We start from the raw sequence: 16,909 nt of genomic DNA, 5'->3' as shown, positions 1-16,909 counted from the left end.
CGCGCGCGACGCAGACGGCGAGAGGCGCGCTTTTTGTGGACGGCCGGCGGCACGCGGGGTGGGGGCCGCGCGCGCCTCTCCCTCCCCCTCCCTCCGCCTCCCCGCCCCTCTCTCTCACACACACGCACGCACGCACACAGGCGCAGCACCTACTGTGCCGAGGAAAAAAGGTTTTGGGCTGCTGCCGCTCGGCTCTCAGTTCAGGCTGCAGCTAGGGGAACGCGGGGGGCCGGGTCGAGGGGCGAGGGGGACGGGAGGGGAGGCAGGGCCGCAGGGGCAGTGTTGTATCTGTTGTACATAGGGACTGGCGCACCGGGGCTTCACAGCATTTCGGCACGGGCCTCCGTAGCGTCAGCATCGCAGCTGGCTGCGTCAGCAAGCTCCGCTCGAGTTCGCGCGAGAGAGTAAGACCGCGTCTCCGACCTCCACGCCGACTCTCCTAGGTTCCCGATTTCGCTTTTAGGAATCGGTGGCGCAGTACCGTAGCGAGTGACGGAGGAAGCAAAGTGTTTCGCTGGCACCGCTCAATGACTGATACGGCGGTGCAGTGTTGACAGACTCCACAAAGGGACACAACCGAAAGAAGAGTGAGCTATTTATGGCCACAGCGTCGATCAGCGTGATGACCCTGGGCCCGCAGCAGAAGGCCGTGGCGAGCCTCGTCCAGCCGGCCTCGGCGGCGGCCGCCGGTGCCAGTTGCGTCATCGTGACGACGTCTCCGTCAGCCGCGGCGGCGCTCGGCGTGGCGCAGCAGCAGCAGCCGCAGGTGCTGTCGCCGCTGCTGCCCAAGCACGCGCTGCTCGTCCAGCAGAAGAGGCCCATCGCGGCCGCCACCTCCGAAGTCAGGGCTGCGGCCGCAGCGGCGGCGGCACAACAGGCGGATTTGCTGCGCTGCAAGAGGCGCATCAACTTCGCCTCCGGGAACGGCACCCAGCCGCACCCCGGGGGCGGATACCACGCCCACCACCACCACCACCAGCCGGCGTCCGTCGCGCGGAGGAACGCCCGCGAGCGCAACCGAGTCAAGCAAGTGAACAACGGCTTCGCGACGCTGAGGCAGCACATCCCGGCGTCGGTGGCGGCGGCGCTGTCTTCTCCCGGCGCGGGCAGTGGCGGCGGCGGCGGCGGTGGCAGCGGACGCCAGGCGAGTAAGAAGCTCAGCAAGGTGGAGACCCTGCGGATGGCCGTCGAGTACATCCGCAGCCTGCAGCAGCTGCTGGCGGAGCACGACGGAGTCCAGACCGGGGGCCCCGTGGCGGCTCCCGACACGCCCGCCTCCGCGAGTCCCTACTACGCCTCCGACGACGCCGCGTCCGCAGTCGGCCACTTCACGCCGTCGCAGATGCTGGGCTCGTCGCTGTCGCCGCCTTGCTCCGAGGCGGCCAGCTCGTCGGGGTCGCCGACTCCGTCCTTCGCGTCGGAGGGCTCGTCGTCGTACGCGGCGTCCTCGACGGTGTACGCGGCCAACGGCACCGCAGACGCTTACGACGGCTACGAGCCGATGAGCCCCGAAGACGAGGAGCTGCTGGACGCCATCTCGTGGTGGCAGCAGAGCCAGTGATGCGGAAAGGTACGTCACCCGATAAATACTTTCCTTCACTCTTCCGCAACTGTGCCCTAATATGTACACTAGTTTATACCTTCTCTTGGAGGTCGCTCTTCCTTAAAATGCATTTCACGGCCAGTGCAGACACCTCATGCTGTAACGAAAACTGTTCTGTATCTTGTAATATAATTTTGTTTGGTTCACACTCGCTGATGCTGGAAGTTTTGACGTCCGTAACATATTCTGACAACAACCACCTTCACCTACGTGGGACCCTCAGATTAACCGCTTTTATAATTACAAGAGTATCATTTGACTCGTGAGAACTCATACATCTGATGATATGCTAATTGACTGATTCATTATCATGTTATCCACTTGCAGAATTTAAAGTCAGAATTAGACGCGTATTCGGAAAATATGTTGCTTATAGATTGGTCGTGCAATGCATTTTACAGGTAGTTACGGCGTTTGTCAAGGTTTGCTTGTAAATGGATTCTCATCTGTTCTCTTCGTTTCTGTTAATAAATGCTTTTGAGGCGTATAAGGTCGTAATACATTTTCTTTAATTACTTGTGTACCATCTATCATTCTGATTACCTGTAAAAAATACAGGCTCTTCCTTCGTTATAAGTCCACTAAACATAAAATGAACAGGGGTTTCCCATTTTAAATCTCACTATTGAAGTACTGTTATAAGACAGTACCTGACATTTCTTATTTCGATCATAAGCGATGAAACTGGACCAATGCTGAAGTGGTTTTTCCTCCATTATTCTGAAAATGTGTCCAACTTGATTTTATAGATCGGTCATATATTTTGAGTGCTACACATCCTTCTGACAGCTTCCTTCTCTCAAATACTACCCCATTCGTCTCAGTATCGTTCAAGTACAGCGATAATCTTATTTTGTTGTCTGGTGGAGAGAATATTAGTATTCACTGTCTGAAATAAGGAAGTACGAAATCCTACTTCCTCTTCTCATATAGTCAAATTTTAAATTCATGAGTTATTTCTCCACAACGTGAATGTGTTGGATTATAATTTTTTTCTGTACAGTGATGTCAGTTAACAGTATTGAAATGTATCTAATCCTCTACATCTAAATTTACTTTGCAATTATCCTTTTCTTTAGTTTTGTCAATCATGATTACAGCTATTGTACCTTTTAAGTATCTTGCGTAGTCATTAAGACTTCTCTTATTCCTAATTTTCTTTGGTGATGAACAGTTGTATTTCTTCTTCAAGATATTTATCCTTTCTTATTTATACAATACAGCTTTTAAATTACTATTTTATTTTAAGGATTTCTACCTCAGACGTTTTATATTCCGAATGTTGCCTAACAAATTCGGAATACAAAAGCTCAGATTAATTATTTGTGTAGCTATAATAATCCTTGCAGTATTTATTGTGCATTTTTTCCGTAATAAATGGTTCACTTCAATAAGCACATGTACAGCATTTAACGAGTTAAGGAATTTGCTAGCGTTACCCTTTCCCAAATGTGTCTCGCACTACAGGAAAAATTATTCTTGCTGCACATTTTCGAGTATAGCGATGAGGTTTGTTTTGTTGTCAGCTGTACGCAGTTTGTGTTACGATAAGTTTTTCTTTAGTCTCTGTTATTTTCGTCTTTTTTTATCTCATTTTGTTCTATATTGTTCGTTGAATTTATTCGTGGCGGACGTCCGATGACATCCGTTCAGGTTGTTCGTTGATCCATTCACTCAGTTTTTTTTTATTACGGAGGGTAGCTAACACTCTGACCGAACACACTGAGCTACCGTGCCGGCTCGTTAGCACCTGCAATACTGTTAACGCCGCAATTGTTGTCTGTTACATTGTAATGGTGTCATTTTATGAAACATGGTACAAAGTCGAAATACTGAAGCCAAGAAACGAAAGAAGAGCTGACGTAATATTTCCCATATAGGGTCGAGGAACATACTCTTGATAATCTGCGAAACTTTGTTAAATGACCACAACATTTACTTTCGAAAACTGAACACTGTTGTCGAGTTAACGAAGGTTAAGAAGATAGTGTGAAAATTCAAGCAGCAACAAAAATTTGTATGATGATTCATCAATATTATCAGTTTTTATAGGTTTATTTTTTTCATTCGTATTTATTTATTCGAAAACCGAGGCCTACACGTCCTTTTAGCAGCCGTTTCCTCAGTTTTACGCTCTGGTTCAAACGCAAGGCGATTCCATCACATAGGCGGCTTTCGCGTGCATCTTTCTGTTTATTGGGTCATGCACCTTCGAGCTGGACAGCGCGAACCTCAGTAAACTATAACCCAGACGGTCTCGCTTCAGGAAAAAAGGTGAGAGAGGGAGAACAGCAATTGGACAGAGGACCTCTGCATCTGTGTCCAGAGACGCCAGCCACACGATCGCGATGCCGGCCTTTCGCTGCCCTCCTGCGTAATCGTAAGAACGGCGGGCAGGAAGGCTCGCGGAGTGTCGCGTGCTGCGTCATTGAGCGCCTCTCCGCCGGAGAGCGAGAGTGCCGGCACTGACCTTGACACGGACAGCCGGCCAGGCCGCCCCCCCCCCCCCTTCTCCCCCTGCCGCTCCCCTCCACACCCCGCCCGCCGCACTCTCGCTGTGCTGCTGTTGCGGCCGCTGCCTGACGCCTAACGGGCGTCGCCGAGCGAGCCCGCGCTTCTGTTGCTACTCTTCCGCCTCTTCGCCTCCACTGCCCCTCCTTTTTTATGTTGTTTTTGTCTTCACTATAGCTCGCGTCTTTGTTACATTCGATACCTGATAGCGAGTCGGACCCGCTCCTCGCAACGGGCATACCAGTACGACCTGTTCGCCGTGTGACCGTTAACGCGTACCTATTAACGCCACTCACCCACTGGCCCTACGCGGCGCCAAAGTGCACGAGAACAGGTACCAGTAAATTCTCGGGACTAGTCCCCGCGACGTAACGTGCGACGATCATAAACGGGACGAGGACGGGAGACCAGTTTGCGCCAGCCTACTTGAAATTGCTCGGGTTCGTTGTAGCTACAAGCTGCAGGTTCAGGGATAAAAAACCCACCACACTGTCGACTTACGGCCCTTAAAAAAATGTTTTATCTCGGCTCCTCGCTGTGTTGCACTTGCTTGCTCAATTCCACATTACATTTAACAGTATACGCGTATCCTGTGTCAGGAAGTGTACGTAAAACCGCTATAGCGACGAAGATACTCAGTAGGCAATCACTAATGCTTGTATTTATTATTTACGACACGTTTCTGAACCTTGGCTCGATCTTCGACTATTTAACTTGTCAGAATACCTCTCAGATACGTAACAAAGAGACTTTTATGCTAACGACGCTCCTGACGAAAGAAAATGGGCCAAAAAACATGACCATTCGTCAGGAGCGTCGCTGGCATAAAAGCCTTTTTGTTACGTAGTTGAGAGCTATTCTGACAGTTAAATAAATAGTCGAAGATGGAGCGAAGGGTCAGAAGCCCGTCGCCAACAATAAATAAAATCTTTAGTAAGTGGCCGCCGAGTATCTTCGTTGCTATACATTTTTACATACAGTTACCGACACAAGATTCGCTGATACAGCTGTATGTAATGCGCAATTGAGGAGGCGACTGCAGCCAGGACAAAAATTACGTACAATGCCACAGCCAGAGAGACATCACGGCACACATGAAATACATTGAAATTTGTATTATCCGCGCTGCATAGTCCTTCATCAGCATTAGAGGATTGGGTCAGGATGGGCTAAATGATAAGACCGATCGAAGTGATAAGACCAATCGAAGTCCATGCAAGGACAGCCAATGGTGAGAGGCAGTACACTTACTATGACGTAACTTCGACAACTACTTTCCGTGAACATTCAGCAACACCCAACAAGCCACGTGACTAAAGCAGAGCACTTTTTTGGGATTAATTACATCGAAATCCCTCTTCCAGTCTCCAGATACAGGTTATTCGTGGTTTATCACTTGAAGGAAATCCTGGGGAGATTCCTGTAAAAAAAAATTAAAAAAAGATCAATTTCTCTTCTTGCTCAGTTTTTTGAAAGTCTCATATCCGCTGTCAACGTAATGCTAAATTACAATCTTCCTTGATTGCACTGTAACGAGCTGCAAAAGGTTAAACTAAGCTACAGCTAAGGCTGAGTTATAGCCCAGAGAAAATGAGAATTCAAAGATTTTAATGATATTAGCCGCATTTGGGCATTGAAATGTCAGTGGGATCAGGTCAAAATTTGTGCTGCACTGGGACTCAAACCCGGATTTCCGCTTTACGTAAGCGGTCGCCTCAAGCGTCTCGACCATCCGAGCACACAAACCTTCCTACCCAGATTCCCAGCCTGATGCTAATGACGTAACGGCATCAACCCTTGAACCCATTACTGGTAGTTCCCGATTCCCTTAAAAGATGGGGAATGGTGTGCATCCGCACCGAAAGAAAGCAACTTTGGCTCATATATATACCACGACACACTGAAGGGATTTAGGAAACCATGAAAAATCTAAATCTGGGGATTAGAAGTCTGCACACTTCAGCTTGACATTGCGTATAGAGTAGCATCGTCGTTCTGTTCATTCTGCTGGCAACGACGATGGGATTTGGGATTACGAGAAGCACAACTGGGACTGCCTAAAAGGGCTGAATACTGCTTGCACGGAGACCGCTGACCGAGAAAATCTCCGAGCAAAAACGGGGTGGAGTGCAAGAGGTACGGGAGTGTGCTCTCAAAACAAAAGCGCCCACTCTGTCTGGCTCGAAGCAGCCGTCCAGAATAAAGAAAGAAAAGAAAAACAGGTCAGTGCTCCGGCGCACCAAGGTTACTGCCCGGCGCGGGCCACAATACCCCGATGTGCGCTTTAAACGCGCTCCCTGGCCCGAGCAGCGCGCGTGAATGCCGGGGACCGAGCGAGCATTCTTCCCGGCCGGCAAGAACAAAAACGGGACGTGTCGCCGGAACGACACAAAGAGCCCAGGACCCGTGCCCACCTCATTTGTATGACAGCGCGACGCAGGAGCACGAAAAACTCGCCGCAGACACTCGCCATTGGCGGCGGACACGTGCGAAAAGCTGCGCTGGCACCCAGCTGGCGCCTGGAAGCTACCGCCCCTCGGTCTCGGCTCGGAGACCGCGAAGTTTGTACGAGAATCTACAGTCCTCATTGCTGTTCTCAGTAGGAAGTTTAAAATCTATGTCGTCGATCGCTTCAGATTGGCAGCGGTACCTCAATTGGACAAGACAAGGTTTTAATCATCCCCACAACCGACTGAATCACGAGGGTTCCAACCAAGCACCTCCCTCTTAACAGCCCAGTTCTTCCATCGTGGAGCCACTTTGCTCACTGGCGTGAAACTGATGCCACACTCAGCGTACCGTCTCTTCGCTAGTCAACCGTGGATCCAGTAGACCTTTCTTACCCTCTTCAGATGGAGTTCTCTTCTTTGGGATATCTGTCTTACGACAGGTATATACTGGACGCTCTCCACGGTCCTTTATGCTGTTTCTTCTTCCTTAATCTACAGTTAACTTCGCGCTTTTTAATGTAATTCACCATCCAAGTCTTCCTCTCTCCTTCTTTTCCATGTTATATTTCCTTCAAGGAGGAATCTAGGCTTTTGAAAACATGCTTTCGTCAGGTTTTATGCATCCTGCACTTCACAAGACGGCAGAGACTTTTTTCGAGAAGGATCAGTTTCCTATCTTGGTTCACAGATGGTGTAAGCACCTTTTCTTTCTGGTCTTACCTCTGATTTCTACTCTTTTCTTTTGTCATTATCACTCTCCTTCTTTTGTTTTCTTTGAGTTTCTACCTTTCAACCTCTTGCATCACTTGTCCAATTTCACAAATTGTTTCATAGCATATGCTCTCATGTTACCTGCTTCCCCAGCACCTAACGCCACTATAGTCTCTATTTACATGAACTACCGTCAAGTTCTGCTGGACATTTATTGTAAAACCATACACATTACGTGTCTGCTATGCTTTCCCGAAGAATACCTACTTTTTGTTCCAGTTACTTGACGAGGAAACTGCTATGCTAAGTTCTATAAGGATGACACTCTTTGACCAGTACAGACATGATATGAGCTTACATTTGAGCATTTTGTTACACTGGAACATACACAATAGCAGAGGTTATTTCTGTGCTCAAATCCGAGAGCTGCATCACTGGAGGACTCAACATTCAAAAAGATTTAAATTATAGTAGCAATATAAGACCAAATGTGTGTAGTGGAGCATTTTGGCTTTTCATACCCCATCTGTTCTGTTAAAATGAGTCTTAAATAGCTACATATTATGCAGGCGGAAATGGTAACTCCATTCGTTATAAGAGGAACCTACTTTATAAATAATACCTTGAATTTGACAGTATCTGCTTCTCGAAATCTGTCACGCAGCTGTCACTTCATGCAACAGTCTAGCGAAAGAATCGAAACATAAGTAGTTGCCTAAGCTAGAAGCTCTGGTAGTATTTCCTGTGCAACGAAATCGTGAACTGTTAACGCTTAAGGGCATATATTGAAAGGGAGCACTCGATACCACGCAGTGTGCAAGTCATCAGTCCCAAATAAAATGAAGAACAACAGCGGAGCTTGAATGGCAGAGACAGTCCGGAGTCCAGTACCATTGGAGTGTTGCAGCTGTGTTGCTCGGGGGAGCACTGCAGGCGGATTTGGGAGCAGCGCACCCCGCTCTGAGCGGGGAAGCTGAGGCTGGGAGGGTGGCGCGCTGCCATTGTGAGGCGCGCGTGGCGGCCCGGCCAGGTTGCGGCACAAAGCTCCGACGTTAGCTCACGCATTCAGCCGCCCAAAAGGAATTCTCCGGCCTCCAGCGTCTACCTCGCGTACCTGCTCGTGCCGCCGAGGTACCTGCGCCCCGAGCATTTTTATAAAAGACTCTCGCCCAGCTGAGCTGACATCCACCACGTGTGACGTGTCCTGGGAACTGGAGCAAGGGCTGTCGGGCTTCAGCATCCTCGCATATCGACCACTATCATTCTTTCGCTTTTGAGGTCTTGTTGTCACATACTTTCCTACATTTACTTAATCTTCGTCTAAACACTACGTTGGTTGAACGATAGTGCCACCCTTTGTAGACGGAAAAATTTTTGTGGTTGTAGAAAAAGAGAGAGATTGAACAATTGCAAAATTCTGATTGCACTTGCTACCATTCTGCTTAATATACGAACATTACATTCAATCAGACCCCCTTCTTTTTCCTCCTGGGCAAGGCCTCTAATAACCTCAGCGTGAACAAGAACTTATTACTCACCTCTTAGTTTGTCCCATTTATAAGTTATCGTTTTGTTTTCCATCTTCCAAATTGATCGACGAAATTTGTATTATTTTTCCGTAGTGTCATCAAAATCCTCTGCCTCCCCAGTTAGCCTAATCTGCCATCCACTGTGTATGTTGATAAATTTATACTGAACTTCCAGTAAAGACTTTAAATATTACATAATTCGTATAAGATCCTACATTCTGCAATGCAGAGTTTCGAAAGTTACCTCCAATCATTTTTCAGACGTTTTACAAAATATTTACCTCAGTGCTATGTTATGACAGTCTGTCATAACATAGAACTGTTCTGCAGCAGTCCGTTAAAAAAATCTACAAACAAAATTTCCTTAGCACTTTTGGACATGACTATGGAACGTCGGAGAATTAGGAGACGTAATGCCTCTCTCCCCTACTCCCCTTTACTTATCCTCTTGCATACACTTAACCCGCCTGGTCGCCTCTGGGACGAATAGTAATAAATGTTAGCGTTGTTGGATTCTTGTCCAGAGAGGTCCCAAATTCGATTTTTGGCACCCCCCCCCCCCCATCCCAAGCCGTGATGTTTCTCTAAGATGACGAAATGTGACCGAACAAAGTGGCACAGTGATTCGTACGCTGGACTCGCTTTCGGGAGGACGACGATTCAAATCCTCGTGCGGCAATCCAGATGTAGGTTTTCCAAGATTTCTCTAAATCGCACCAGCCAAATCCTAGGATGGTTCTTTTGAAAAGAGCAGGGGCGATGTCCTTCGGGCATCCTTTCGTAATCCGAGCTTTTGTGTCCTGTAAAGGTAGCGTTGTCGACTGGACGTGAAACTATTTCCATTCCTTCTGATAAAATGCAGAGCTGGAACCACTCATCCATATGAGGAGCAGTGGCTGATGATCTGATAGTGAGATGGGCTGCACAGACCGCTGAAATGGTGTCATGGCTAATAGTTTGAAGCATACAGTGTTGCCCACATTTTCCATTTTATTTACTGAACCTCGCCAGCTGACTTCTTCAGCGTTCTGTTTACTCCCTGCGATGGGCTTCTTACGTGACCTTAAAAATGGTCTCAGAGCAGCCAAGCCTTGTTGCTACAGAATGGACCTTGTAACAATCGAGATCAGCGGCTGAGTCTGTTAAAGAAAGTGTCTCTCAGCTTCATATGGAACTCAGAAAGCGGACAGAGGTTACAAGCTGGGTGACGACAATAGTACAGCCATTCGTATTTCATTATTTTTTGTAGATACAGAATACTTAATTAGCAAAATTGTTTCCTTTGTAGATATCTCTGGTTACACACAACTACTTCTAGCGTTTTGCTCTGCGATTGGATGTCGCGAGACGAAGTGCAGTTTGTCTCGTGGCTGGGAGCGGCCCGACTCGTACGAGTCCGGTGCAGGCGGCAGACGGCGCCTTTGTGCGCGTTCTCCGTCACGCTGGCTTGCCGCACATAAAGACTCGGCGCCCCTTCCTCAGACCGCTTCCCCTCCCATCCGCTAGGCAGTGCCCCCTCGAACGAGCAGCCATTGTCGAGATATTTTAAAATATTTCCTGGCCATAAAGAGGGTCTCTTCCTCCGTCTACCGGCGGACTCGTCCTTGACTGGAAACACAACTTGCCCCGAGCGGCCTGGACGTTCCCGCTCGCTGTCTGGACTTCACGATGGAGCGATTCGGCACGTGGCAGCATCTCCCTCCTTCTCACAGACGCTCATACGTTACTGATAGTCTCGAACCCTGCTCGTCGTTGCGGCTCCAGTTGTATGCACCGTGTTGCTGTCTGCTCTTTTGAATGCAAACTTTATAGTGGCTTATTTTCTCATCCATCTGACCTTGAGAGGACGAGGAGGCAGCGTTTCCCCTTTATTTCTTCCTTCGTGCAAATGAAAGAACAGGGCACCTGGACTGCCGTATAAAAAGACCTGCAGAAATTCTGATGTCTGAGTGAGCCTAGTGCAATTCAGTCTTTTGACAACACCGTATAACGAGCCATTTCTTCACAGACAGAAGCTAACACTGTGTCTGCCTCCATAATGCAGAATTATTCGAGCAACGTAGCGTCTCTTTCAACAGCAGCTGTATTACTAAGTACTGGGTATCGTATACCTCACTTGACGCAATTGAAACCTGTAAGAGCTTTCAAACTAAGTACCACTTCCGAGTCTCTTTAGTGAAAGGAGGAATGATAATTATTGTTTACTGGTCCGTCGTCGAGGTCATTAGAGATGGAGCACAAAATCAGCGTAGAAAAGGAATAGGTTGTAAATCGACCATACCTTTGTCAAAGAAACCATCAAAGAATTCACATCGAATGAAACAATCGAATACCTAAATTTGGATCGTTAGGCAGCGGTTTTTTGAAACCCGCTCTTTTCAAATTTGAATTCACGGTCGCAACGACTGCATCTCGCTCGATAACTTCAATACTATCCGGAAATGTATAGTTGTGATAAATTTTCTCCTGACTATCGGCGACAATAAGAAAAGACGTCGTAAGCATGAAGGAAACGCAGGGTAAAAAACACAATACACTGAATTAGGAAAGGGACCGAGGAGAACACAATGAATTCTGAAATAAAATAACAAAACTAAAGAAGGGACTATACAGAGCTGACTGTAGCATACAAAAATCTTTCTTGAACGTAAGTCTACTGGTGTCGAAATTTCTCAACAAAAAAGGAAGATATATCCGTCAATGGCACGTGTGAGTGACAGATTATATTCAAGTGCAGAGTTACAGCAATATGGTGGTAGGTAACAGACAGATAAAACACGCAGTGAAGAGTTACTGAACGGTTCTGGTGAAGTAGAGATTGTATAGAATACGGTTAGTACAATTAGCAACAAAGCAGTTGAACGTAAACAAATACGTCGAGCACTGTCTAATGAGAGGAAAGATGAAAACCTGTGGCGGGCGGACGAGATCTGGTCGGGTGCAGGACACGGTGGGGACCAGTGCCGCAGCGCCACATCTCGGTGGGCGACACGGCCGTTGGAGCGTCGCGAGTCGCGGTCCGGCGGCCCGCTATCGGTCCGCTGATAGCCGCACAAAGGGCCGACTCTTCGTGCAATCGGCCTTCCGCTGCTTTCTGCAGCGCCGACACTTGCTGCCACTCGGTTTGCCGCCCACTCTCGCAGTACGCGGGCAGAGCGCACTCGAAATTGAATTCGCAGCAGTCCAGACACGTATAGTAAAAGAAAAGATCACAACAATGGAAATGAAAAGATTTCTTTTACTCATTGAAAAGACCGAAAACTGTCGCCGTTTTGTAGTTTCCTTTCAGTGTTTTGTAGTTCTCACTCTATCACTAATGTTTGGTTTCGTTCCTTCAGAGTAGCAAATACCAAGTGAAATGAATGAGGCACACCGAGCAGCAATACTTCTATTGTATTCGAAACAGGTGAATCACACTACCACAAACCATTTTTCTGATACAGTGTAAAATGTCTGGACGCCGCACTTCTGTCCAGGAAGAAGTACCGCCAAAGGACTCAGACGAAACAACAGAAAGGTCAAATACTCCTCCGGCGCGTCAAGCAGACATACAGTGGTTTTCCCAAATCGCTTAATGCCATGGGGGAATAAGGGAAGGTTGGGAATTAACTTCTTGTCGACAACGAGTTCGTTCGGGACAGGGATGGTGAAGAAAATCAACCGTCACCACTTCGAAGGAACCAACAGCAGCAATCGTTCAAAAAAATGGCTCTGAGCACTATGGGACTCAACTGCTGTGGTCATTAGTCCCCTAGAACTTAGAACTACTTAAACCTAACTAACCTAAGGACATCACACACATTCATGCCCGAGGCCGGATTCGAACCAGCGACCGTAGCAGTCGCACGGTTCCGGACTGCGCGCCTAGAACCGCGAGACCACCGCGGAGCAGCATTCGTATTAAGTGATTTTGGGAACTTCTAACTAGATGGTGGGGCAAGAATTTAGCTACACTACTTCCGAAAGCGACTCAATGTTTGAATCACTGCGTCTCGCTCGTATGGGAGGCCCTCGTTATCTACGGGACGTTAAACCCTTATTTCCCATTTTTTTCTTGCCCATACGAATACTCTCTTGTTCGGTTTCGAAAAAAGAGAAGAGACACAGACAAGAGAAGCTCTGAATCAGGCCACGGAGTATGTCTAGATAACTAAGATAATTAGAACACCATAGGTCAAATGAGGCTCTTACCTAGTGCAGTCAAATACACAATTTTCCTCCCACAGGACATTTGACTGTTGTAATTGAATTCACATTATCTACAGATTCTTTTTTTTTTAACTGTCCCACGTATGGTGTTTGGCTGTTTTCACAAGCCAAAAGCTCCATTTTACTGTGCGTTTCTGTTTGGTCGAGTGGTTTTCCAATTATCGACATAGTAGGGTGGTTGACTGGCCTGATACAGGACCCCTCGCCCCCATCTCTTTCCTTTTGCTTAAAAACTACTTTAATTTTCACAATGCTAGTAGGGCATTATATCTAGAACTGGAATTGCTTACTGTGCTGTACAACTGAATAACAGTTCCGTGAACTGTCTGAAGGCACACAGCACCCCGTCCGAGTATTCTTTCGTAACAGGATTCTGCCATTCTTTCGCTGCCGGTCGCGCATCTTTTCTGGTTTGGTAGCCGCAGCGGAAAGAAGCGAGGGGTCGCGAGCAGACACCGGTTTTCTTATCCCGCACAAGCTTCGCTACCTTTTCCGCGTAGTGCGGCCGGAGGCTCGCGAAGCCGTTGCTCTCGCTAGGCTTGGCCGCGTTACCGATAGCAGGCGAGGGGAAAAAGTGCTCCAGTTGGTAAGCGCCGCAGGTATACGGGGCAAAGTCGTTTGTACGCCATTCATGGGCTGCCCCATAAATCGTATTTGCATCAAAAAGTGCGCGTCCGCTCGTCTGACGGGCATTCAAAAGTAGAGCGAAGTATGTTAATGCGCGTACTAATTAATAATTAATGCTTATAGCCAGGTATGAGGTAAGCCGGTCCCATTTACATGTGAAGAGAATCTCTGCGGCTTTTAAAGTGGGGTGGTCTGCTCGCCATTCGCTCAGACGCACAACAGTTTCTCAGTGCTCGACTCCTGACGAAAACTGTAACTGCTTGTTCAGACCTACCGTGACAGTTTTCTTGTACAAAATTATCCGTATTCGCCAGCATTAACTCGTCTCGCTGTAGCAGTGCTTACGGGTACTTGTTTGTGTGCTCCACATTAAGGTGAAGCCAGCAGTCCCTTAAACGGTTACAAAATCGTGCAAAGAATACTCAAGAGGAAAACATGTCGATAGGAAAAGCTTTACCATTTCATGACGTTTATATCTACAAGTGTGCTATTGGCATTCTGAAATGCTTTTACGTACAACGCACCTGTTGTGTTATGTATGCCAGCTTTTACTGGCATTTTAGTACACATTTACGTCCGTCAAACCGTTACCAGCTAGAACAAGTGTCAACCATCATTTTGTTTTTTGACATTTCCTGGAGACTGAAACCTGGACTCGAACTCGGAACCTTCTCTTTCACTGCCAGTGCTTTTGTCAACTGATTTACCAAGTACCGATACGAGGCCAACCCTTGTAGCTTCAGTGTTCCCAGTGCCTCGCTTTTTGAACAGAATCTGTTTTGCCTCGGAAGTGATTTGTGTGTTGTGGCTCATCGACACGACCCCGATAACGACTTTACATTGTTGACACAAAGATTTAGCGTATACCTCTTGCAATATGTGTTGTATGTTTTTCCGCTGCTCTTCCTCAAAATATGTTTTCTTCACTGTCTACATAGTTCTTTAGAGATCGTTTCATAGAATGACGGTGTATTCAGCTCAAACTCTATCTGTCCCACTTTTACCCCCTCTCACACGTCAAAATACTTTTTTCCACAGCACCTCAGTGCTATTCGTATTTCACTAGTTGTATTTCATATATGAACCTTACACCATTATCCATATTTGTTGTCTTAGTTATGTAGTAATTTCCTATCTGTAACTGTAAATTTATTGTTTGTTTTCTTGTTTTTGCAGGTGTTCTCTGGCTGTGATCAGTCAGCCGCATGTACAATTCAGTCATCGGAGCAGACGTTTCGACCTCAACATGGTGCCATTTATTCGGCCGCCGAACTTCTTGTAGTCTTTCCTGACAAGTGCCTTCTTGTGAGCATCCTAAGTTGCAAAATCGGTGCTGTGAATGCAACAAAAAGGGTTGCTTATACTCAGACTGTATCTGTTTTGATATGCCATTTTATATAAATTATATAAAATATAAAATATTTTTATCTAGTCAGTATCTTTTTGTACGAAGTTTTACGTTGTACGTTTTGTATATATATATATATATGTACACACAGGTATATATTTTGATATTATTATTATACAAACAACTTTCATACATTCCTAAAAAGAAGCAGAGCACGTTCCAAGGGATATGTGTGTATTGGACTGTGGAATGATGCGTGCAACGTTCACTGTACGTTAGTCGCTTTTGCTGAGCGGTGAACCCCCTCAAGGGGACTGTGCCACAATATCGACATCATTGTAAAAGAAGACTGAAAAGAAAATCTTATGCTTGTATCAGATATTTTCCCAGCAAGGTGCCTTATGTTTGTTAGGTATCTAATTGTTTCTGTAGATAACCTATTACTGCACACGTTAATGGATGACATTAAATTTTATTGAAAAGTTGTAAAGAATGCACCTGGTGTGCGTTACAAAACCGAGGTATTTCAAATTCACAACTATTGTGAATGTACAAAAAGAACTGTAAAAATTTCTGGTGTGTTAATTTGTTATGTAAATTAGTAAGATATACATAAGCACAAATTCGGATGCCATTATCAGTGTGTCGCAGTGTTTGTGTTTGCTAAGGAATATCACATGGCAACTAGTAAGCGCATCCAGCTGTTAAATCTATAAAGGACTGCTGTAAAACTGCAATTCTGTTGTAGTGGTCAACCTTACAATACAATATCGCAAACCTTTAATGGATGCAAACGTTTAATGATTTGACGAGTTATGAAACTTCGAATTTGTCCAGTGTTCCAACGTAAGACAGATAATAATATAGTATTACAACAAAGTGTACTTTATATTTTATGATTTGGACTGATTACATCAGCGTTTCGTCATTTGCTGGTTCCGTGAACACGAAGTACACATATAACATCTTTGTAGCACTTTGCAGCGCAGTTAAATTTCACATATCTTATACACCGATATTCCGAATATTGTCAGTATAGTATATTTTGAGAAATTTTAGATGTTTTTAATGAGCTGTTTGCATTAATAATGTTGAGATATTTTACACATGTATTTTGTTAGTGACAGATGACCATTTTACGAAGAAGAATGACAAAGAAAAATCTATAGTTCATTGCTACTAAAGAAGCATACTTTACATTATCTTGTTCATCATTGATTTTAAATTATTTGACACCATTGTATATTATCATTCGTTGACAAAATTAAGGAGTTTGAATTTTCATTGTTTGGCTGAAATATTTCAGCATCGTTAGTAGTAATGTGGACGCTTATGACCTCATCAGAATTCATGTATTGGCCGTGGCCGGTTACGAGAGAATGTTACATTTTTGTATATAGATATATATAAAATAATATTTTGTACATTTTTATATCCTGTGGTTTTTGATACATTCCTACATAAAAACATTTGAAATAAATGCATTCTTTTATTTTTATCTACCCTACCTCAATAATATGATGTGTAATGATCATGCAATTTCAACGGTGCTCAGACAAAGAGTTCCTCAGCATCAATCGCTGATAGGTTTAACTAAAGGAAAACTCATCGGAGTGTCTATGTGTGTATCGTATGTGTATTCACGCATGCATGTGAATTTTACATGCGCGCTTGTTCGTGCACGCATGTGTGTGTGTGTGTGTGTGTGTGTGTGTGTGTGTGTGTGTGTGTGTGTGTGTGTGTGTTTGGGCGGGTGGGCGAGTGCATTTGTGTAACTGCTTGAATGTGCAATAGAAATGAAGGGGGAGAAGTAAAAGTTAAATAGTACACTGAATATAAGGGATTAATAAGAATTAAGAATGTACAAAAGTATGAATAGTCTTCAGTCTCAATAAATGCATAAAGAAACCATATGAAGGAA

At 45.8% G+C, this 16,909-nt stretch overlaps 1 protein-coding gene across 1 annotated transcript; it reads left to right on the top strand.

Moving 5' to 3' along the window:
* Positions 1-317: 317 nt before the first annotated feature.
* Positions 318-16,449, top strand: LOC126354306 (achaete-scute homolog 1a-like). The gene is made up of 2 exons (XM_050003861.1): positions 318-1,570; positions 14,817-16,449. The coding sequence occupies exon 1, from the start codon at positions 599-601 to the stop codon at positions 1,559-1,561; it is 963 nt and encodes a 320-aa protein (XP_049859818.1). The 5' UTR covers positions 318-598; the 3' UTR covers positions 1,562-1,570; positions 14,817-16,449.
* The last annotated feature ends 460 nt before the right edge of the window (positions 16,450-16,909 follow it).

This window comes from Schistocerca gregaria, chromosome 3 (assembly GCF_023897955.1).
Source record: "Schistocerca gregaria isolate iqSchGreg1 chromosome 3, iqSchGreg1.2, whole genome shotgun sequence".
In the NCBI taxonomy this organism is placed as follows: Eukaryota; Metazoa; Arthropoda; class Insecta; order Orthoptera; family Acrididae; genus Schistocerca; species Schistocerca gregaria.
This window is presented reverse-complemented; position numbering and strand designations above follow the sequence as displayed.